Consider the following 23786-nt stretch of genomic DNA (forward strand, 5'->3'; position numbering starts at 1 on the left):
TATATGTAAAAAAATTACGTCACATGAAGTTTTATTTATCAAAGAATAGAATTTATGAAATAGATAATTAAAATACAATGCGATTTCATTTATCAAGTAATCTTTGAGTCCTCTCATTCAGTGATTTCTTCTTTGAGGACATCGAGGACTTTATTAATCTGTCTTCTGAGATTCTCAGCAATTTGTATTGAAGGCAAGAAATCGGTGTAAATTTCGTTTTTGTATTCCAAATTGTGAAGACAGTATTTGATCCAGTCTGTAGAATCCTTGAGTTTCTCTACTTGGACGAAGGTTTCAGCGGCTTCGTCACCACAGGATGCTTGAACTTCTGCTGCTACACAACCCAGAACGTAAGGCATTTGCCTATAATACAATAAATATAATATTAGTTTTAATTCATATAAATTCCCTTTACAATAAATCTTTACTGAATGGAGTAGATGGTTTAGATCTTTAATACATTTGGTGCTGTAATAAATCGTGTTTAGCAAAATTAACATATAATGGAAACTATTGGGAATAGTATACATTCTGAGAAAGGTATTATTTTCCTCATAAAATTGTGAATTTATCCACCCCCTCGTAAAATTGTGAATTTAGAATAATGCATGAATGTTACAAGTGCTCAAATATTCATTTTAACACAAGAGTTATTTGCTGCGTAGTATAATAAAGAACTCCGACACATTGCATAAGACATTGTAATATTGCCGCATTGTAATATTGCCGCATTGTAAAAAGGCAGCCGACTCTGCATGGCCGAATGGTCATAGCACTGATCCTTAGTTCGAATCCCGCTAGAGAAAATGCGATTCACAGTCAGGGTAAATATTTAGTTCCTTGATTTTATGTTTTCCTTTATTTCATGTTCCAGAAGATTCTGGACATTTCTTTAGTTTACCAGACAAGTGTTCTGGACTTTTCTGACTGTCTCCAGAAAAGTATTCTGGAACTTTCCCTGCTAGTGTAAAAAGCAGAAGATCTGTCAGTCACTGTGTTCTCAGTTCAGAGTTGAGTTAATAAATTGGTTTAGCTCTACTTCTTGTGTGTGTCATTGAGTTCCACACTAAAGAACCTATTAGATATATGCCATTATATAAACAAACTGTATGTCATTGATGAAATACTGATCTCTGGCTACATCTAGCATTTTTATTGAATTATGTAATTTTATTGAATCATGATTTCTGACGATTAATTGCGATTGATGTTATGAGTGAATCGTTACAAAGAGTTGAAATCTTGATAAAAACGTGACTCTCGTATGTATTACATATTTTTTTCTACGATAATAAATTCTTTGTGTTGTGTCGTATTATTTTTTATGTCTTTATTCTTATTTATGACTGCACTTACCTGGGTAATTATGATTTTTAAATATATTTCCCTTATCTCTGCACTGAGTCTATATGTAAAATTCCAAGACGTTTTGTAGGAAATTACTAGTATATAGACTAAGAGGCAAACTCAATGGTGCTTTATTAAGTAAGCATAATATCACTTACATGCATGGCCTTCGGAACATAACTTCAGGGTCGCTGGTCTCTTTAGATAGAACATACTGTTCATAAACGCTAATAGCTTCATTGTAGCACAACATGTAAATGCTCGCATTTTCTATTCGCTTGTAGCAATCAACATTTGTCAGGTACTCTAAAAGAAAGAAAAAAAGAGACAATGACATAAATATTTATCGTTTATTAAAATCCTAGATGTTTCCAATACCAATTTTAATTGATATATTATTTTTTCAATACCTCGATATAATTGCAAATCAATCATTGTTTGTTTGTTTCTTATGGCACTTGCCACTGATAAGCCCGCTGTTACGAAGACAGCGATTTAAGCCTGAGGGGGAACGTCTCTTATTTTTTATAGCAGCGCCAACTAGGGCCAAGAGTACGACTTTGCTACTCACGCATCACTCATTCGCTTGCACATCAACTTTTTACAGGAGGGCACATTCACACATCTCACAGATAGAACAACAGAGGAACAACCATGCCCAAACCGGGACTCGAACCCGGGACGCCCAGATCACGGGGAAGACGCGCTACCCCTATGCCAGGACGCCGGCTAAATCAATCATTAAATTGGTAATGCAAGGTTAAATATTTAATATGTAATCAGATCTTATCTTAAGAAAAGCACGTCATAATAAACTACATGATTTTATAAGTTAATTATGTCTGATATTGGAAATTGTGAGTTTGAGTTTGATGGAGTTTACTGGTGTTAAACCAATTTCTGATTACGCAGCGACAATTATTAGGTATATGCAAACATATGGTCCAAAAATGGCATATGGTCATATTTTAAAAGATTAATTGAAACTTCTATTCAATGTTGCAAATATTCTATTCTAGAATAAAAAACCATGTTGAATAAGTTTTCGAACATTAAAAAAAGAATGAACAATATTCATATGAGATAGAAAAAAACTGTCATTTTTAGAAAGGTAAAAATATGTGGATAAGGTACTTAATGAAGAATATCTTTTAAAATAATGTGAAAAGAATTAAAACATTGAAATCGTTGAAAATTAAAATGTGGGTATTCTATAAGAATGGGCAGAACTGTCATTAAGCACTAGCATATTGTGCATTGAGAACCAGGATCAATAGGGACAGAATTTGTGATTTTATAAAATTTATGGGTTCGGAAAATCGTTTAGTATTTTTGAAATTCACAAATTTTCTTGTACTTAATTTAAACCCACTAGAAAAATATCGATAGTCTTATAGTTTTATAGGAAACTTCAAAAAGATGGCTATTGGTTTTGCGTGTATTAGAGATGTAATATAGGATAAGAATTCAATACAAAATCTATACTTATAATAAAGCTCAATGTGTGTGTGTGTGTATTGGCGCTCTACAGGCCAGGTCATTTGACATACAGCTATCAAATTTGGTACATGTATACCTTAGAGGTCGGGAATGTGCACCTGGGGTCCCTTTTTTTGAAATTTTAATTAGAATTTTAAATATTAATTAAAAACTAACTTTCCCGCCAAAAAATCTCCCATTTTCCCCACCGCCAACTTTTCCGCCAAAATAATCTTCCATTTTCCCCACCGCCAAATGAGTAAGGCTTTTTCTCCCAACAGTAATGAGGCTAGGGTTAATATTTTTCGGCGGATTATTTTAAACGATTCTGTTTATTTTCTTAATGTTTTATGCATTTAAAATTAAACATTGTTAATTAATCCATGTTTCAGATTCATTCTGAAGTACTTTTGAATTAAAATAACACAGAATAAAGAAAATTAAAAATGTATAATCTGCATAGCGTTACCCCAACTGGCGTAGAAAAATTCACGCATTTCCGTTACCTAACAGGCGAAGAAAATTCACGCATGCGCATTGTTCTGATTGTTGTCATGACAACCACTTTCAACGGATGATTTAAATTATTTTTAGGTTAGTTGCATGCTTTTGTAAGTAAATTGTATTTATGTTAGTTATATATTTTTTGTATATGCTTATAGTTTTAAGTACTTCGTTTTTTAAGTAGTTTTTTTAAACCTGTATTAGACCGATTATTTTAAACGATTCATTTTATTTTCTTAGTGTTTAATGCATTTAAAATGAAACATTGTTCATGAATCGATCTGTTCATGATGAATCTGAGAAAATTTTGTTGACAAATTCTTGAGATATTACATAAATTAAGAAAGATATTCTTTAGTGCCCATAAAGTTTAAACGCTCAGTGACTCTATTATCAGTAATCATATTATTGAAAAAATGCTTTGTTTCAGTAAAAAATATTATTATATTAATTGTAGATTAATCATTTACACTTTAATTTAAAGCATAAATTCTACGAGGGGTAACAGAAAATTAGAGAGATACATATCACGTTATGACTGAAGGCCTTTATAATATTATGAATGAATTATATGATAATCAAAATTTGAAGTTTTAAAATATTTTGATGAAGGAGCTATTAAAGTAGAAATTGCATAAAATATTTAATTATTAAAATTTTAACGAACATTAAGATTGGCGAACCGGCTGGTCGCCAAAGGCGGCTAGTAATAAATGAAAGCAAATAGGAAGTCATTTTTGGTATTTTTACTTGTTCAGTTAAATATATAAGGTAGGGGATACAAATATACTTTACGTTCTTAACTCAATGCAGAGTGGATGCACACCATGTTTACTAAGAATATGATTGCATATCAATATATTCGGAGCATGTGAAGTTTCAAATGGGTTAATATTGCATTATCGTGGTTGCTACTTAATTATTGCTTGCAATTTATACCCAAAAATGGAGATATGAATATTAATTTATTATTAATTTGTAAAAGTCAGATGCATTTTTTCCAGGGGGAGAGATAGACCTTTTCCGCTACTTAGAATTTCTAATGAAAAGAATGCTAATGATATTTCATCTATTTTACAAAAATCATTATGAAGCCGTAATGTATTGCTTTCAATTTTGTTGTGTCTTAATTTTCGTAATTAGTAAAGAAAATGTGATCATAACATTAATTAAACTTGACTTTCAACCTATTTTAAACATAACCGATACTGGAAGCATCTAGCAGACGATATTATTTCATTCTTTTTTTAATAAGAAATATGGTAAGGCCTTAAAATACATTTTGAAATAATATGTTAGAATTATAATTTTTCTATCTAATTATAATTAGATAGAATCATATAATATATCAGAATTCCCTCCTAATCTTACTTGTAAAGACAAATTGTATTACAAATTTTCTAAAACATGTTGAAAATTTTCTTTTAACACTTCATTTAAAACCATGCATTATTTTCATTTCTAATATATATATATATATTATTGATTTTAGATTCCATTTCTTCAACTTTGAAATTAAAACAAAAATTACATAAAGAAATTAATATTATTTTTATTACTGAGTAATCTTATTTTATTTACTTATTTTTTGAATCCTTGTGAATAAATTAAATCAATTAATTTTGGATTGTCATTTGAAAATAACATTTAATTTAAAACTATTCTCGATTTTTATTCTTAATATATATTTGATTGATTTAGATCCCATTTCTTCAATTTTGAATTTAAAAAAATCTGCATAAAGAAATATGTTATATTGGCATTGAGTAATCACAACTAATTTATCAGTATTTTTTAATTCTTGTGAATAGGATCAATCAATTAATTTTTGATCGCCATTTGAAAAAAATACAGCGATTTTTTTATGGAAAAGAATCCATTGAAAAAATATTACCTTGATAGAAACTACTTTATAGAGAATACAAATAATTTTTTTTCCATTTGAAAAAATGAGTTCTTCGGTAATGAGCCGCGTTAGGATACTTTTCTGCGAAATTAATCACTTTCAGCACCTGTCGAAGTGGTAAATATAAAAAACACACACATTTTTTTTCTATTTTGCAGCAACGATTTTTTTCTTATCTTTTTCGTGCAAATATTCATGGCTAATTGCTTTGGAGAACACAGAGAGAGCCGCTTGTATGTGTAATTTTAAGTGTCTTGTAAAATAAGTGTGACACAATCATAAGCTTAAATCTAACTTAAATTTATGAAAAAATGTAATGAATATTATCGATTCTGTTTGCAATATAATTTTAAACAGAAAAAGACTTTTGAATGTATGCCATTCTTTAAGATAAAAAACTTGTTCCTATGATATTGTTACGGAATTTCTCGGGGTTCGTTTGGATAGTGGGAGTTATATGGTGTGGAGAACGCTCAATCAGCAGGCGGCAGTAGAAAATAAAACAACGACGTTTATTTACACGAAGACACACAGGACAGCACAAAGACGACAACTATATACAGCACAAAAGACGATTATCTTCAGCCGAGACGTGCAGCATACCACAGCATACACAGCAGCGTACAACAGATTCTACTGCAGACAGTAGCACACAGCTTAGTTCAGGACTAGCTTCACTCCATCGCTGCTCCGCTTATCTCTAGAAGGTTCTTTACCGTCGGTTCCGACTACTCTACCCTAGCAGCTGCGGCCTCCTCCTTTTATAGGTCCTAGGAGGCGGGGCTTAGAAGCCTCTCAATCAGGAACGTTCGAGGCGTAACTCGGTTCCTACTGGACGGATCGGGAAAATTCTCGATGTATCGGGTATAATCTATTTTGGCGCCAAAGTCGCCGAATTCGTCGCCAAAGGATCGCCAAGTTTATCGCCAAGCTCCGGGGTCTCCTATGAAACCAACTATGCTGGGAAGCCGCACCACAGATTCGTAACAATATTTAGAAAATTGTATTATGTGATAAACCTGCCATACAATTTTCTACAAAGTATCAACGTAAGTTGGAATCATAATATATCTACTAAAAAATTCAACTTTTAAGTTCAATTCTTCATACTTCTTATTGCGATATTTCAGGTTATTTATGCGAGCCACATAAAAAATACTTAAAAACCTTTTCTAGTTACATAATTTTAGTTAAATAATTTATATATTTTAAGTCATTGGAAAAGCCAATGTACTTTTTTCCGAGTCCCAATTGGATTTATCTCAGTAGCTTTTATTTTATACGACTGTTCATGTCTTTCAGGTACGTCATCAATGACCATCTATAGCAGGACAATTGACTATTTATGACAGACTTCTCCATGTGACTACTTCACAATATATATTTTAAGGACGTTAAATTTCACAATCTATTCTGGGCCGGAATAGCCTGGTTGGTAGAGCGTTGGTTTGCCCTTAGGTTGAGAGTTCGAACCCCGCCGTCCGAAAATTCCCCGCGTGCTTAATGGCTGATGTGCGTATAAATCTGTCTTGGTCACAAAGTCCTGCATGCCGAGAGTAATACCACTGGGGGTACCAGATCAGGGGTGATCGTTCTCTGATTCAGGTCTAAATTACGGTCTGTGGATACGTGAATGAAGTCCGCCCTATAAAAAGGGTTGTGATGCGTGTGTAGCTAAGTCGTTCTCTTGGTCCTAGATGTCGCTACTATAAAAACAAGAGACGCTCCCCCACCGGCTTAAAATCGCTGTCTTCGTAACCGCGGGCTTGTCCATGGAAAGAAACAACAACAACACAATCTATCCTACCCCCCAAAATGACAATACTGATTTTACCAAATTTTAATTTGAATAGAAACTCACACGTATCCATGCCAACAATAGCCATTTGTCTTTCTTGATCTTTCATGTATGAAAAATATTGCAGTACTAGGAAAATTTCACCATTTTTGAAAATGAAAATAACCAGCCAGGATGTCCTTGGTTTATTGGGAAAAATTTAAAATAAATTTAGATTTGTATGTACTTCATTTACAGTAGCTTTTAAGGAACACTAATAAGCTTTTGAAATATGTAATATATTTAATTTAGAGTGTTAGAAGCCTATATAAATATTTTTCTTATGTGGCTTGCGTTATTTAGCTATAGGTTTCGAAAACACTGCAAGCGTGAACGCGTGATTTTTTTTAAATGCAAACAAATGCGTTCTTTACTTGATTGTTTACTGTTATGACTTAAATCAACTTCATCAATGTTGTTAAATATTATCGAAAAAATAAAAGAAGTCGAAAGGTGTAACAGATAAACAAATGTGTTGAGGAATCATTCATATTGCTGCGTTTAGTTTACAGAACAAATTTCCAAATGACAGAAACATTGCCAATTTTTGAAGCTAATCAATTCCGCCATTTTGAAGTGTAGCTAACCATTCTTTATTGCTCAAATATATGGAATCTTTTCGGGAAAAGTGTATTCATGGATTATTTATATTTTAAAAACAGCGATTATTTATATTTTATTAACAAAATGTCGACTCACTTTTGTGAATTATATCTTGTTAAAACAGAAAAGCAAATCCAATTTAATTTTCATTTTTAAACGTCTTTGAATTATATATTTTAGCTTTCTAACAATTTCATATATAACTTTTTTTGTTAGCAAAAAATTTTAATTTTAGATATTATATTATTTAGTTTTTAATAATTGATGTGAAATGAAGGTCATCCATTCAAGCAATTTGAAATATTTTAAATTTATTTTTGTAAGGAATGTATTTAATTCAAAAAATTGCTTTCCTATAATTGTGCTGAGATGTTGCACAATAAGTGCTTTATCATTCGGAATCTAAATAATTATTACCAGGGTTTTTTCTAGACAATCTTAAAATTTTTATCTTCAGTATTTTGCAATCATTTTCATTGCTTTTTTATTACGTTTACTAAATGCTTACAAAAATAATTAAAAAAAAACAGACAGTTTTTTTGGCCAATACATTTAATTCAATGCTGATTTCAATTAAGACATAATAAGCGCATGGCTTAAGCTCGATCGTTTTTTGGAACAGCCTTGTTTTTTTAAAACTAAGACGCAGGGTCTTAATTGTTGCAAGTAACTCGAATAAGATTTGCATAGTAAACCTGGGAGGATTATATTGCTCCTAGTAGACAAATAATACATTAATTGAATTGCTTACAAAATTTCTTCAACAGGATAACTATTGATATCTCTATTGAATGTCGAATTATTCTAATAATATCTGGACACCGTTTCTTCCTCTCTAACACAATTTTAAATCAGTCGGAAAAGATTTTCTTCATCTACACGAGGAGTGTTATGCATACAAGCACGTAAAAGACCCTTGGATAAAAGTTCTATGAAAAAAACTTTGAACTTCCTTGTAGGCTATCTGTCAGAGAATTCCGTATTCAACCTATGTCTTATAGCTAACGTGAGGAGACACCGAGCATAATAGAAGAAATGGAAAATAAAGAAGAATAGAAGAACAACAGATAATAGAAGAATAGAAAATAAAGAAGAATAGAATAATAATAGATAATAGAAGAATAGAAAATAAAGAAGAATAGAATAATAATAGATAATAGAAGAATAGAATAATAATAGATAATAGAAGAATAGAAAATAAAGAAGAATAGAATAATAATAGATAATAGAAGAATAGAAAAAATATTGAAGAATAGAATCGCATAATTGCAATCACATAAAGATTGGATGTAAATGCCATGTCAGAAATTTTATATATAAACCAGCCGGTGTGGTCCTCCCAAAACTTTTTCGCATATTCTCTAATATAGGTGTTGTCCCACAAAACGCCTTTTATGGAATACGCGTGCAATAACTACGAAATGTTAACTTTTGGGGTGAATTTAGCTTTTTTTATTGAATCTATTGTATGATCCTTGGCGAGTTTTAGACACATTTTTTCCAACTGAATGAAACAGAAATATGACACAAAACTACTCAAATCCCATATTAAATTCGACATATTTAAGTCACTGCATATTTGAGTTATCACATTTGCATGTATTTGAAAGTAATATCGATAAACATTGCACAACTTGTTGGATTTGGCTTTGATAGGTGTTTACGCTATAGATATTAAAGATGTGCCGAATTTCATCAATGGTGTTCTCTTCGTTATGTAGTTAGATTCGAGCAGCCGGTGAGACACACTTTCTCTGAAAGAATTTATGTTAAAATTTGATAGAAATTTGATGTAAAGACCGTATAACACATTTCATCCATCTAGCTCAAAAAGTTTTTCATTTAACTTTGTCAAAAACCGACCGACAGACGGAAATTTTTTCAAACTATGTTTTACGAACTCAGGGAGGTCTGAAACGAGGAGATTTGCCACAAAATCGAATTCGAATTTTTCACTATTTCAATACTTTCTCTGTACTTCCCGATACGAGAAAGTAAAAGATTGCTACTTGCTTTAAACTTCTCGTACGAAGAATGAATATTTATTCTTTCAAAAAAAGCGATATTGGAAAAAATTTTTGAAGTAATAACGTTGGATGATGTTTATCTGGACAAAAATTTGCAAATATCAAGTTTTCTAAATTAAATAAATTTTCTCTTCATAATATATCTCTCTTATAATAAATCCTTCAAAACGTTTTAAGCACCCCCCTAAATTTAAAAATAAACTTTATTCAGCTAATTTTGTTTACAGAAGCATTGGCCAATTTTCTTTGTGCATAAACTAATGTAAAAGGAACAATTTACTGATATATATTTTTTAACTATTAAGGTGTAGTATAAAATTTTTGGACACTTTTCTTTTCTCCAATTTAATTTCAGCTTTCGTTTTTCAATTTTATTATTAGATTTTTAAGTTGTTTATATTTTACTTTGTATATATATATATATAAATTAAGTTAGAAGTGATTGATGTAGTGATTATGTATAATTACATGTAAATATACATAATCACCCCTGGTGATTTTGAATAATAGTCGGTAATTATACATAATTATACATGCCGGTAATTATACATTAATCGCCGGAGATTATGTACAATTATACATTAATACATAATACCTGGTAATTATACATAATCGCAGGTTATTCTACTTAATGGGCAATTATACATGCAGTTTATTACATTTATCTGATACATATATGTAGCTAGTCACGTATATCGTAGAGATTTTCTAAAAAATGTAAAACTTACTAGAGCGTAATACGGAAGTTTTATTGCAAATTTCTTTATACAGTGTTCCGTCTCGATCGTAGAAAGGAAAAAGTCCTTCAAAAAGTTCCTTGCATTCTTCTCTGTATTCTGCGAAACAATCTGCCATCTTCACTAGATCCCTGAAAGGTTATGGATTTTTTTTGAAATTATTTTAACACAGAATAATGCCTAATTATTTTGAGAGAGATTCTCAATAAGTAAAATAGTCGCTCTGTTAAGTGTTGAATAAGATATCAAAAAAAAAAAAAAACTTATCACATAAAATGAAATGAGAAGTATCAGGAAAACTGCTCCGCTCGGCCGTTTTTTTTAAAGAGAATATTTAAATACAACTCACATACTGATTATATATGAATATTTTCAATCTTACCTACGTATGAACTGGTCATTTAAATAAAAAGAAAAAAAAAGCATGAATGCACTTAGCTTAACACACATGTTATTCTATTTGGTTAGCACAATAATTACATTGTTGCTATTAGATATGAACGGAACGTCTTCGTATTTGGATAATGTCATATTGTACCATCTTGCAAAATTTTGAGGCACCAGTAGTTATCATCCTATACAATGAAAGTATCAAAAAATTGACGATATGGCACTATAAGACACTGTCAGTATTAGAGCAGATTGGAAAAGGCTGTAATAGGTTAGACATAAAAAATGGGTGTGTTTTTGTGTAAAATTTCGCCTTTTCAGGAAAGACACATATATAGATACACTCAAAAAGCAAAACTTATCTAAATATAAAATTCGATTCAGATCATTAGAGCCGTTTCCGAAATGCACGAAATAAATTTATACATATGAGAGAATTGTTCATTTAAATTTATAAGATAAATACTGTTTGTTCATATAAAAGGTATTCCGATAATATCATATTAACTGATAATAGACAACTATAGACAACAACAGTTATTTAAAGGGAAAATGTTTCAATCGAACTTGGAAAATAAGATCAAATTGCTATGTGGTTGGAAAATCTTCAGATGGTTACAACACAAAACACCACTGCCGTATCAATTTCATCGCTTGGTTTTTTTTCTCACATAGAATGGAATCTAGAAAAATATAACTTCTTTGAAAAGAGTCTATTGTAATAAAAGCTAAAGTTTTAAATTTCATTCGAGAATCGAGTGTTCGTGAAGGCTCTGCACATCGCATATGGAAAGATAAGCCTAAAATACATAAAAACATGTCGAAGAGTTAATTTAGTACTTGTAATTAGATTCTTTTTAAATGAAACACTCCAATAAAATATGTTTAAAGTCCAGTTGAGAGAGCTGAATTTAATGGAAAAATTTCCTTATAGACTATGGAATCAGTCTTCATACAGTGAAGTTTCCATTAATCAAGGTCTCGCACAAAGGTATATTAAGTTACTTAAACTCATTTCAGTCTCCGATATAAAAAATGGACATTCTGATAGAATAGATTGAGCGGAGCAATTCATGCATTATTGCTAAAATACAACTCGCCATGTTTATCTTTCTTTTGATTACATTTTATGGGGTCAACTGGCAACTTTGGTAAGACACTCTCGCTGGCAGTGTTGAACATTTTCTGATGAATATTTGGGGGTTTGCGATGCGCGAGGATAGAACCTGGGACCTTGTGGTTCGCAGCGCAGTAACATAACCAGGATACAAAAGCATATGCTCGTGTAGCGTAGTTGTTAACTGGCTTATATACTATTCACTACAGACTCTTCCTCCAGTGAGTCGGAGGTGAGACGAACGATATGATTGGTTGAGTGGTGATGTATTTATTGGCTGTTGAGTATAATGCGCCTGTACCCATTGGAGTAGTGCCAAGCGTTATGGCGAGCGTGTGTGGGTGAGTGATTGCTGATGCTGCGTCATGTGAGCGTGACGACTTGGGTTGCTGCATCAAGTGAATCTGACGACTTTGGTTTGCTGTGGGTAGATGGCGCCACAACAGCTGTTCGAAGGTTGAAGGTTCATCGTCCGAGGTCACCAATTTGGGGGTTTGCGATGCGCGAGGATAGAACCTGGGACCTTGTGGTTCGCAGCCCAGTAACATAACCAGGATACAAAAGCATATGCTCGTGTAGCGTAGTTGTTAACTGGCTTATATGCTATTCACTACATATATCTTTCCGTAACTGCTTTCTTCAACCAGATATACTGGTGATCAGTGATTTTCATGAATATTTGGGATGATAAGGCGTATGCTACTGCTGTAGGAATTCGATATGTATCTTCATTTGAACTTCTACAAAAATCACATTTAAGAAATGAATGTTGTTGTCAATCAAATGAACCAACTTTGCCTAAACGTTCTGGGAAACTCACTTCCTTCAGCTGGTCTGTATATCATGTTTCTCCTTGTTAAGAGAAAACTCCAAAACTTTCAAACACACATGTTTATTGCACGAGGTATTTACAGAAGACAGCAATGTACAAAAAAGAGTATGTAATATATACAAATGAATGTGAATACAATATCACCACTTACTCTTTAGACACTGTAATTCGTAATAATCGGTATTATTTCATTCGAGTTATTTGGATGATAACAAGTTAACATGTCATTTCGTATCATGCATTATTATTTAATTTTTTTCCGTCAGTATTAGAACAATCTTTTCCTCTAAGAATTTTATACCATTCTACTGAATTATACTATAGAAATATTTAACCACATGTTTAAATGGCATTCTGAACCAGGAATGTGAGATTACGTATTTTATGAACTCACTCTAATTTTTGTCGTCTTATTTTTTATAAAATGTTTTAATATTCATCCCTTACAAATAATATATATTATTCATACACAGGATGATCAGTCGTTTTTAAACCCTTTGAATTCAAAATGGCTTTTCGTATAGCCATAGGAGTGACTAGTACCTATAGTAAAGTGACTATGCTGAATTTATTGAGACAGAATACAGTGTCCCTAGCGGCGTAATAAGGAAATACAAGAAATAACTAAAAACAAATGAAGGAGATCGGTCCAAAAAAATTAATAGAAAAATGAACGCCGTTCCAAAGTAAAAACAGAAGAAAATGTTTCATGGAGCTATTTGTAAAATTGGCAGAGATATTTCGATTGAAGTTATGAACTTTCCGTGACAAAAAAAGTGTCCTAATAATGAAAAATGCATCCTCAGATCTTACCACCACCACCACTGAATGCATTTAAGTGTTTTTTAATTATTATTTTTGTTTACTTTTTTCATTACTTAAATCTCACTTCGTCGTTACAATTACTTCGAAAAAACTATATGATAATATTGAAGGACATTTTTCATTTTTAAGTAAACCATTTTTTAATTCTTGGGAAATTCATAATTTTAACCTCAAACATTTCCGCTAATTTTACAGATATCTACAAGAAACGTTTTTTTGTGTTTTTACTTTGGAATAGTGTATATATTTTTCTAACTAGAAGGTTTTGCCGATATTCTTTATCTATATTCTTATTTATATTTTGTAAGAACTTTGTTTCGAAACTAAAGGCGCTTTATGCTGTTAATAAATTTAGCATAGTTACTTTACTTAATAGATACACGTTACTTTCATGACTTTACGAGACGCCGTTTTGAATTTCAAGGGCTTAAAAGGACTTTACCGATTGCCCTGTATATTAGAGTGTTAAGGTACTTTCTCTACCGAGCCATATTACTGCCTTTCATGGATTTTACTTCTGCAAATTCCTTACACTTAAAACGTTTATATTAACACGATTGTAATTAACATTTCCTTTTAGAAGCGGTAGTCACACAAAAATATTTTACTGTCGAAATTTAAAGGCCGTCAGCGTCAGCTAAGGGTTATCAAAAAGGAATTCCACATTTTTCGCTATCCATGGATTGATGAAATCATCTGTAATTACGATACGAAGATGCAGGATAGGTGAAAAAGTACATGCAACCTTTTTTTGAAATCTTTTTTTCTAATACTTATGAATAATATCTATTAGAAAACAATTCAATGCAACAATTCAACAAACAATCATACAATTCAATGCAATATCAATTTTCACAAACATTTATTTACATGTCGCAACTCGCAAACATCTCGCAACTCAATGCTTTAATTAAGTAAAAACCGATCAGTATTACTGATTTAAAAATTGCTAACATCGACCCTAATTTCCTCCATATTCCTTGCTTTTAGGCTTTGTAGATTCGATTTATTTTTCCTGTGGGAATTCTTGAACTAAATGAGTTTGGCTCCAGATTCCTTTTGTACCAATTTTGGTTTAATAATTGCTTTACTGTAAAAATGATAATCACTTAATAACGGCTTCATATCCTACGTTTTTCAATTATCCCAATAAAATCAAACTATAATTTGTGTCCTCCTTCGTTTTGTCAACAGATATGCCTATTACTATTCTATTGATTGAAAGCCATTTAAGCAGAATCCTTTAGGAGGTACCCTTACCAAAGGAAGTCCATCCATCACCGGTTTAAACCTAGTTTAGTGTGCCCCCGAGTTCGTCGCCAATGTGGTAATCCGAAAAATCAAGAGGAATCATTTTACTTGTAACCCTAATACTGATTAGTTTACAATGTTCTTCCCTTTATGAGTTGTATATCTACAGCAACTATTTTGTAAGAAATGAAAATTAAAAATATTCGACGAATAAACATCTAATAAAGAAATTAGAATTTTATAAATTACATTTTATAATCGAAAGTATTATAATTGCTAATAAAATATTCAATGTTATTTTTAAAACGGGCTATGAACACACAATATTTAACTTTTACTATTCTTACCAAATTATTTATATCTAATTAAAATCGTCTGTTTACGAATTTTGTCAGAACAGAAACTAAAAACATCTGCTCGAACTTTTTGAATTATATGTCTTCATTTCGCTGTTTTTCATCATAATATTGTTATAGAATTTTTTGAGATTTGTTGTTTTTTTCTTGGATTTCTAGTGATTATTTAATAAGTCATATGTGTTATATATATATTCAGAGAAGCAATCGTAACCAAAAAAAAGCTCAAAAAGAAGTGTTCTTAGATAAAACAATTGTGATCAATAAATCTCATAATTTTAATGCAAACGATGGGTAACTGAAACTGTTTCACAGTGTTATTTATATAGTCAGTCATCTTGATTGGCGATTTTTTACTTTTGGCATTCTTGAGAGCAAGGGGAACACTAAACTAGGATTTTAATCTATCACCTCTTTAGTTGGTTACCATGTAGTATTATGAATACTTTATAAATGACTTATTTGTCAAATTCCTTAATAACAATTTCTTGAAACAAAATAACTGAGAAAGTATCCAGACGTTTCATTGCAATTTAATGTAAACATTATTCATATTAATAACATCGACTTATAAATAAGTATATTCATAGAAAAGGCTTGTTTTTCAAGGCACTCGTTCAAAAACGAATTGTTTCTCTAAACATAACCAAATTTCGTTAACTGTTTCTTGTTACAATTGTTGTTGAAGTTTCTTATGGCACTTGCCAAGGAGAAACCCACTATTACTAAGACAACGATTTTAAGCCGGTAGGTGGGGGGCGTCTCATGTTTTTTTTGTTTTTGTTTTTAGTAGCGTCAACTAGGGCCAAGAGTACGATTTTGCTACTCACGCATCACTCATTCGCTTGCACAACCTCTTTTTACAGGAGCGCACATTCACACATCTCACAGATAGAACAAAGGAAGACAACCATGCCCATGCCGGGACTCGAACTCAGGACCCCCAGATCACGGGGAAGACGTGCTACCCCTTTGCCAGTACGCCGGCGTTGTTATAATTAATTTTGATATAGAACTTTTTTAGCATTGCATATGAAAGAAAAATTGATTCAACTAGAAAATGTCTTTGATATATTACGATTATTAAAAATTATTATTAATGTCATTCCAAAATAATTTTTATTTACTATGATGTTTATTTAAAATGATTAAGATAATTAAGATATTTACTTAAAACAATTAAATAAGGATAACGACAACTTTCTGAATCTGTGTATGATTATGGAATCGTATCAACAAGAAATAATTCTGATATATTTCAAAGGGAACTTCGAGCTAAAAACCTAAAAATAAATTTATTAAATTGCTTCTTCGATTGGCTCGATTCTGGAAGATTATTAAAAGTAGGTTTTAAATTTTAATTATTTTCTTCGTTTCAATTTTTAACTGATAATTCAATAACAATTGTTTTAAAACTTCGTGAAAACTTGAAATCATTTTTTCCAACTTCAATACAACGTCGTTACCACATTTTTAATTAAAACAATTAATTATATTATAAACTAATAAAAATGTTACAAATATATAAAATTTTTCAACGAAATACAGAAAGATGCAAAATTTCAAAATTCCAGCGCGTTTGGAAATGAGGACAAAATTGCTCTATATTAGGAACACTAAACAAGTAAAAGGAAATAAAAATGAATAAAATAATGCATTTCTATGTATTCATAAATATACGGAAAATTTTTGTGTTTAGACATTTTTCCAATTATATCAAAAAGACTGGCCGAAATGTCTCTAAACTTCAACCATATAAAAAACTGAATTCACATTTTATTCAGAAAATTCGGTCAAGAGGCAACTTAGATAACTGACCGAAAATAGAAGAAGACTATTTTGGCTTGCCTCTTTGCAAGGAAGGCAGTTTTTAATTCGAAACTTCCAATAATCGTTTTATTAACTTCTGGCAATATTTTTAAGCATTTTTTGTAAATATAGCTTATATATTAGAAAAAACATATAAGATTTCTTTTAAATTATAATTTTTTCAATATTTTTTTTTTTATTTAGTGTGCGAATTTTTCAACTAAATAGCAAGGCATTTCCTTGATATATGACGAAATACTATTGAAATATATATATATAGAGAATAAACTTTCATATAAATCTTACATCAAAATATGTTCTATAAATATTGGAGGTGAAACTTTCTCGCAAATTCTATAAATACAGTAGCCTTTATCGTCCAGGTTGTTCTCCAAAAACTGACCATTGAGGCTTTTAAACAATATATATGCAACAAAATGTATTTTTTTTTTTTTTCAAATTCAACTTACTAGTTGAAAAATATGAATTTATTTGAATCAATCTGCTATGAATTGTTGTGAATACAAATTAAAAAGAGCATAAACAACGAAATAAAAGCGGAAAAGCGGTAAAAGCTGTTTATCGTGCATTCTTCATACGCATACTGTATCATCGGATTGTCGGATACCGGATTCGGGATATCGGGTTCATAAGTTCATAGCACTTATGTTAAGTTATTTCTATGTTAAGTTAAGTTATTAAGTTAAGTTATTTTACATTAAGTTAAGTTATTTCTATAGACCCCATACAGCATTGTTTCATTATAAGCGATGCTTTGACATTCGCCGCTCCAAAGACAGATTTTTAATAGGCTGTTATGTCATGAAAAATGATAATTTGCATTTTCCTGCGAAAAATAATTGCATTGATGATAGACACAGGTGGGTCATAGAATTCATTGCGAATTCTTTCGGTCAATTCCATGCAGTTCTGCACTACAGCTTTTATTTTTAGGCAAATAATGACGAATAACATACAAACCGTTTGTTATTTATGATGCATAATTAGTACAATTTATATTATGTATTTCATTTATAAGTATAAAGTGAGTAGTATATGCCAAATTCACTATAAATATTACTTTTCATATCACTATATGATGATTAATGTTTAAAAGATATCAACGTGATGAAATACTTTGCAATATTGCTTCTCTGCAAGGACAGCAGAAATTGAGCTGATAGCAATGTTGACATTGTTACAAAATTTTTCTTCTACAAATACCGCCACTCAATTGTAATAACTCAGCGCATTTAATTGCCAGTGCAGCAGCTTTCTTGCTGTCTCATCCTCTAATTTCTCTTATTTGTCGGCGACTCCGACTCCTCTCACACACACACACACAACTTTTGACGATCCACACAACTTCTTCCGATACACACGACTCGACTTCCTCGTAACTTCTGAGTGCCCGTCTTTTATAGTTCTGGGAGGCGGGGCTAGAGTCTTCCAGACCAATCAGGGCGTACCTGGCTGTACCTCGGGTCTTACTAGATGGATCGTGAAACTTCTAGAACTTTCCGGTATTATCCATTTAGTCGTCAAACTCGCCAAATTCGTCGCCAAGTCGCCAAATGGTCGCCAAGCTCTCAGGTCATTTACGCTGCAGCTGCTCAGCACAGATCTTACAACGGTGTTTCTCACGATGACACTATTCATGGCCGAGTAGCAAAATTACAGATTTGTAACAATATCTATTTAAATCTTAAACAGCATTCTAAAGGAAATTTTATATTAAATTTACTTATATGTCGGGCTGGCACAGCTAAAATTTATTTGATAAAACTATTAATATTCCTACGAATAATTTTCGAATTCATTTCAGATTTTCATATTATGCTTTCATAACACGTCTACATATATTCTGTAAATTTCTTATTATTTAGTTCAAAACTTTGCATTTTATAAGCAAAAAAGTAGTAATTACTTGGACTATATATCTTTCCAAATATATTTGTTTTATTTACGGAAGTGAATGAATGTTTTACCCAGTACAAATAAAACCTTTATTGAAAGCTTCAAATTAATATCTGATGTATTTAATGGTTCAAATTAATATCTGATGTATTTAATGGTTCAAATTAATATCTGATGTATTTAATGGTTCAAATTAATATCTGATGTATTTAATGGTTCAAATTAATATCTGATGTATTTAATGGTTCAAATTAATATCTGATGTATTTAATGGTTCAAATTAATATCTGATGTATTTAATGGTTCAAATTAATATCTGATGTATTTAATGGTTCAAATTAATATCTGATGTATTTTATGCTAGACCAAAATCATGTATTTCGTCATCAATATCTGATTGGTATCCTAAATGACATATAATCAAATCTTTACAGTAAAATGCGAATTAAATTGCTTTTTTTATACTGCCGAAATATGAAGACATTTTGGGCTGCCATTTTGGAAATATTTGGAAAAATGAATAAAATCGAAAGTGCCGGATGCTTTTGATCACATAGTAGTATTAAAAGACTGAAAATACTAAAGTATTAATTATTTATATTTTATTCAATTTATAGTTAAGTATACTTCTTACGGACAAACAGTCTCGAGCTCCTCTTCATCCGGGACTTCCCCGGCAGCCTTCATCGGTGCCTCGGGATACATGTTATGGCAGTCATAAAGTTTTGTGTCACATACTTGAGACGTAGATTCCACTTTACCTAATCAAAATAAAAATTAATTCTACATTTTGTCACTATTTTGGTGCTTGCTTGTTTCATTGTTTGTTTTTTCATACCTATTTAAAAACATTTGCTTGAAATTTGGTTTTCAAAAATCTTAAGATCTCAGAAATTGTTTCTGTTCCCTCTATAGACATTGACATCTGGAAGAACATTACTGTGTAAGGTTTTTTTTTTTTTTGCATGTCATTTATTATTTTTTTGTTTGTATATACATCAGTAATTGTATATATATATCTTAACAGTTTGAAGGAATATTAAGGCTTACTGATCGTATTACGGAATTTTATCACACTTTTTATTTTTTTATTTATCGCACTGGCAACAACAGATATCTAAATTTTCCGAATTTCATAAAATGAAGAACACTAAGAAAATTCAGCATGGATGATCTCTCTAAATTTTTCCAGTAATTCTCTGATAAATGTATTTGTATACTATTAACTGCATCCATTAGCGAACAATAATCACAAAACAGCCCTATACGTGTGAGAGTTTTGGAGAATAATTACTGGTATTAGGCTAATAAATAAACACCTGAAAACCGAATGTGTAGTTTAGAAGCCTTCTTTTACAACCGACTGAAAAGAAAAGTTGAATCAGTACTACAACTGTAGTCTCAGAATAGTATAACAAATTTCATATATTTACTTCAATACGTTTCTGAATTTTCACTTTTATTTGCTTGTGAAATTAAATACGAAAAATAGTCAAGCACTAAAGATATTTGATTCACCACATTTTCAGATGCTAAACATATGTACCGAATTTTAAGTATCTATTCTTTTTGAATTTCAATTATCGTGCTCGTCTGTAATCTGATAACTAACTGCACAGACGGATTTCAGATGAATGGATTTCGTTCAAAATTTGGTATATGACTAGAATTTTGGCGTTAAGACCATACAACAAATTTCACCCATCTAGATCAAGACGTTTCTGAATTATTGTGTTTATAGATGAAAGTTGAAACGACATGCAGAGAAAAAGATAAAATTCCAAATATGTGTGTTTCAGATTCAGGCAAACTGTAAACTTATAAGTCTTGACTTTTGTACCAATTTCAATATTTTATTTTTCTATACTTCTTATATGAAAAAGTAAAAAGATTAAATGCCAGACATCTGCATAAACGCACACTGGATCTTTATGTTTGTATCCGTTCACTAAAACTACCAATCTCGAAAGAAATAGGAGGCAGTATATAATCAGCAAAATTGTATCATTTCCTATTATAGCTATTTTCTACTCATAAAAAACAAAATTATACTTCAAATTAATTCACTCCATCTTAAATTACAGACAACATTATGTGTCGTGTATCTCTTTGGTCAGTTATTAAGATAGGCACATTCTTATAAGTATGGCCTTACACTTATTAAGTAGACCGGGGAGGGGGGAGAATCCATTCATTCTTACAAGTATAGACCAAAAGTCATGAATTTATTTAGTGATAAAAATATTTATTTTTACTTATATTAATCATATTAAAATTATGAGTTAATACCCTAATCCTTTTATGATATCAAATAGTACACAATGATAATATATTTCCCCCATCCTGCCTTGGGGTACAGGGTCAATTGAATGATATTTGCTTACTTCAGCACTGACGAAAACTGAGGGTAAAGACTTAATGGCCATATTAAAAACTATAATTTTATTCATTTGTCCTTCTCATAGTCCAAGCTGTCCCTAGTAGGTACATGCTGTCACCGAAATGGCTTTAATTCGATCCCATACCATTGCAATATCCAAAATATAAACGAAACTCCGCCTCTAAGTCGGTGACATTTCAATCCTATATCCGCGATAGGACTGTAATAAGATATAGCATTATGTTTATTATATAATGTTGAAATACCTTATCTTTAACGAAAGGCAATAAATGCCTTGAGATATAAGTACAATAGACTGGAAATTATGCCTACAGTATGCATTCATCCCATTAAAATATAATTACATTTAAACATAATGAAATATTTAAAATAAATATGTTTTTATTTGTTGTGCAATAATTTTAAATATTTTCATTAAATCCAAATAAAAATAGAACAGTTACTATAACTTGATGCAATATTATCATAAAATCAATAATAACTTGATTTGTTAAAAATGATACTATTTTTGTAATGATACAATACTTCGATGGTCATTTTCATTTATCTGTGGTCAACTATTAAAAATTTATAATGATGATTCAAACGGTTTCAGACGTAAGATGCTTATTATTTAGTGGCGAAGAAGTCAAAATTTTCAAACTCTTCTTCAAGTGGAAATAATATTCATAAAATAAGTATATTTTTCTAATAACTAGACAAATTAACTCTATTCCTGCACGAATCGAAAGTGTCAACTATAACAGACATTTCGAATACGGAAAAACCACTTCTGGAACTGTGTCGGCAAATTTATACTTGTAAACCATATTTTTAAGTTGAAAAGTTATTGATATATGAAATTTTGTATGCAGTTTTTCATACTTATAATTTAGATCAAACTTTTAATCAATTCCATCAGAAAGCATATTGCACGTCCATCCTTTCACATATGAACTGGATAATTAAAACAAGGGTGACATGAACAGTTAAAATTTAAAGTTTGAGTTCAGCACTATAATACAAAATTTCAAACAGAAAGCTTAAACATTACGGAAAAGCGAAAGCATATTTTTAAAAAAATTATAATCAAAGTTGTTTTTTACAACGAAGCTGAAAAAAATTATTATTATAATAGGTGAAATTCAAAGAAATTAACAATGTTTGAATAAAGTATCCATTCATAATACTTCAGTTTAAAATAGTATAAAACTCTATAAATGTAGACACGAGAAACTTATAAATGAAGCCAACACGATAGTATCTATTGCCTTGAGTACTATATTGTTAAAGTACTGCCTATAATATGCATTAGAAAAATACTTTTTTAATATCTTAATAAGGCCTTTTATCAAAATGAATCAAAATTTTGACATTTCTTCTCAATAACTCCAGAGCCTATTATTATTGAATATTCACTTTTTCACAATATTAAAATTTAAAAATATAAATTTTAGTTATATGAATTTAATTCTTTTATTTCTCTTAAAGGTATTTATTTTTCAAATTTCCATATTTTCCCTAAATATTTTATTTGTATTTTTTGAAACTAATTTCTTTAGTCTTAGTGGCATTATCTTATTATACACTCATATAACTATAATATTAAAACGCTCACTACCTCTATTCAAATTGTAATTTGAAACATCTATCTAATTAGATGATCATTTTATTGTTTTCTCTTAATGTAATAGAAAAGGACTCATCTAATTACAAATTATGTTCATAGACGATTCATGCTACTGTAAATGAGTTAAATACATTTTTTTTTCAGTGTATTCGTGTACTCAATACGTTTTTGTTTCAGTGTACACTAATTTCTTTTAACAACTTTTCTTACCTTTCGCATAAATTTGTCATAATTATTAATTTAAAAATTCAAATATTCAATTTTCTTACCTCCTGTGAGTGCAGAAGCAATCAGCAATGTAATCCACATTTTGGAACTCAAAGCAATTTCGTAAAAATCATAAATAAACACTCCCCAAAATTTTTAGCAAACCCAGTTATCAGCGGAAATTATGTCTACCAGCTACGTCAGACGATAAGACCACAGGAAACGTGTGAGGAAATTGAGATTGCGTTTACTTAATTAATATTCAAAAATTCATCTGAGGATATATTTTAATACAAAATGTAACATATTTGAAATGCAGACCGCAAAGCTGTATTCATAATAGTAACAAATTAAATATTTTCATTAATTAGTTAAAATTTATAGTTAGTCATTTCGATGAAAGTTTTCTAGGGGAAAACTATATGATTTGTCAAACTTTTTTATATTTTTAGAGATATATAACAAACATTGAATCATATATCATATTTTAAATAAACAAAATCTTGGGTAATTATCTAAATATTTAGTTAGTTGAAAAGTTTATTTCTCTAAACTATTTTAACCAGAGCTTTTAAACTCATTAGTTGTGAACAAATTTTATGAAATTTTCTATCAATTTCATAACTATTTGC

At 30.6% G+C, this 23786-nt stretch overlaps 1 protein-coding gene across 1 annotated transcript; it reads right to left on the reverse strand.

Annotated features, from left to right (window-relative positions):
• Positions 1–23347, reverse strand: LOC129984471 (uncharacterized). The gene is made up of 5 exons (XM_056094357.1): positions 23217–23347; positions 19572–19698; positions 10432–10571; positions 1506–1653; positions 1–363 (listed from the first exon to the last, which is right to left on the reverse strand). The coding sequence occupies exons 1-5, from the start codon at positions 23254–23256 to the stop codon at positions 114–116; spliced, it is 705 nt and encodes a 234-aa protein (XP_055950332.1). The 5' UTR covers positions 23257–23347; the 3' UTR covers positions 1–113.
• Positions 23348–23786: the final 439 nt, after the last annotated feature.

Source organism: Argiope bruennichi, chromosome 9 (assembly GCF_947563725.1).
Source record: "Argiope bruennichi chromosome 9, qqArgBrue1.1, whole genome shotgun sequence".
In the NCBI taxonomy this organism is placed as follows: Eukaryota; Metazoa; Arthropoda; class Arachnida; order Araneae; family Araneidae; genus Argiope; species Argiope bruennichi.

Excerpts from the sequence above, each read along its gene's own strand:
- LOC129984471 (XM_056094357.1), bottom strand. The coding sequence starts at position 23,256 with ATGTGGATTACATTGCTGATTGCTTCTGCACTCACAGGAG. Across the intron at positions 10,572-19,571 it reads GAGCTCGAGACTGTTTGTCC|GGATCTAGTGAAGATGGCAG; the intron begins GTAAGAAGTATA and ends ATAACCTTTCAG. Across the intron at positions 364-1,505 it reads ATGTTCCGAAGGCCATGCAT|GCAAATGCCTTACGTTCTGG; the intron begins GTAAGTGATATT and ends ATTGTATTATAG.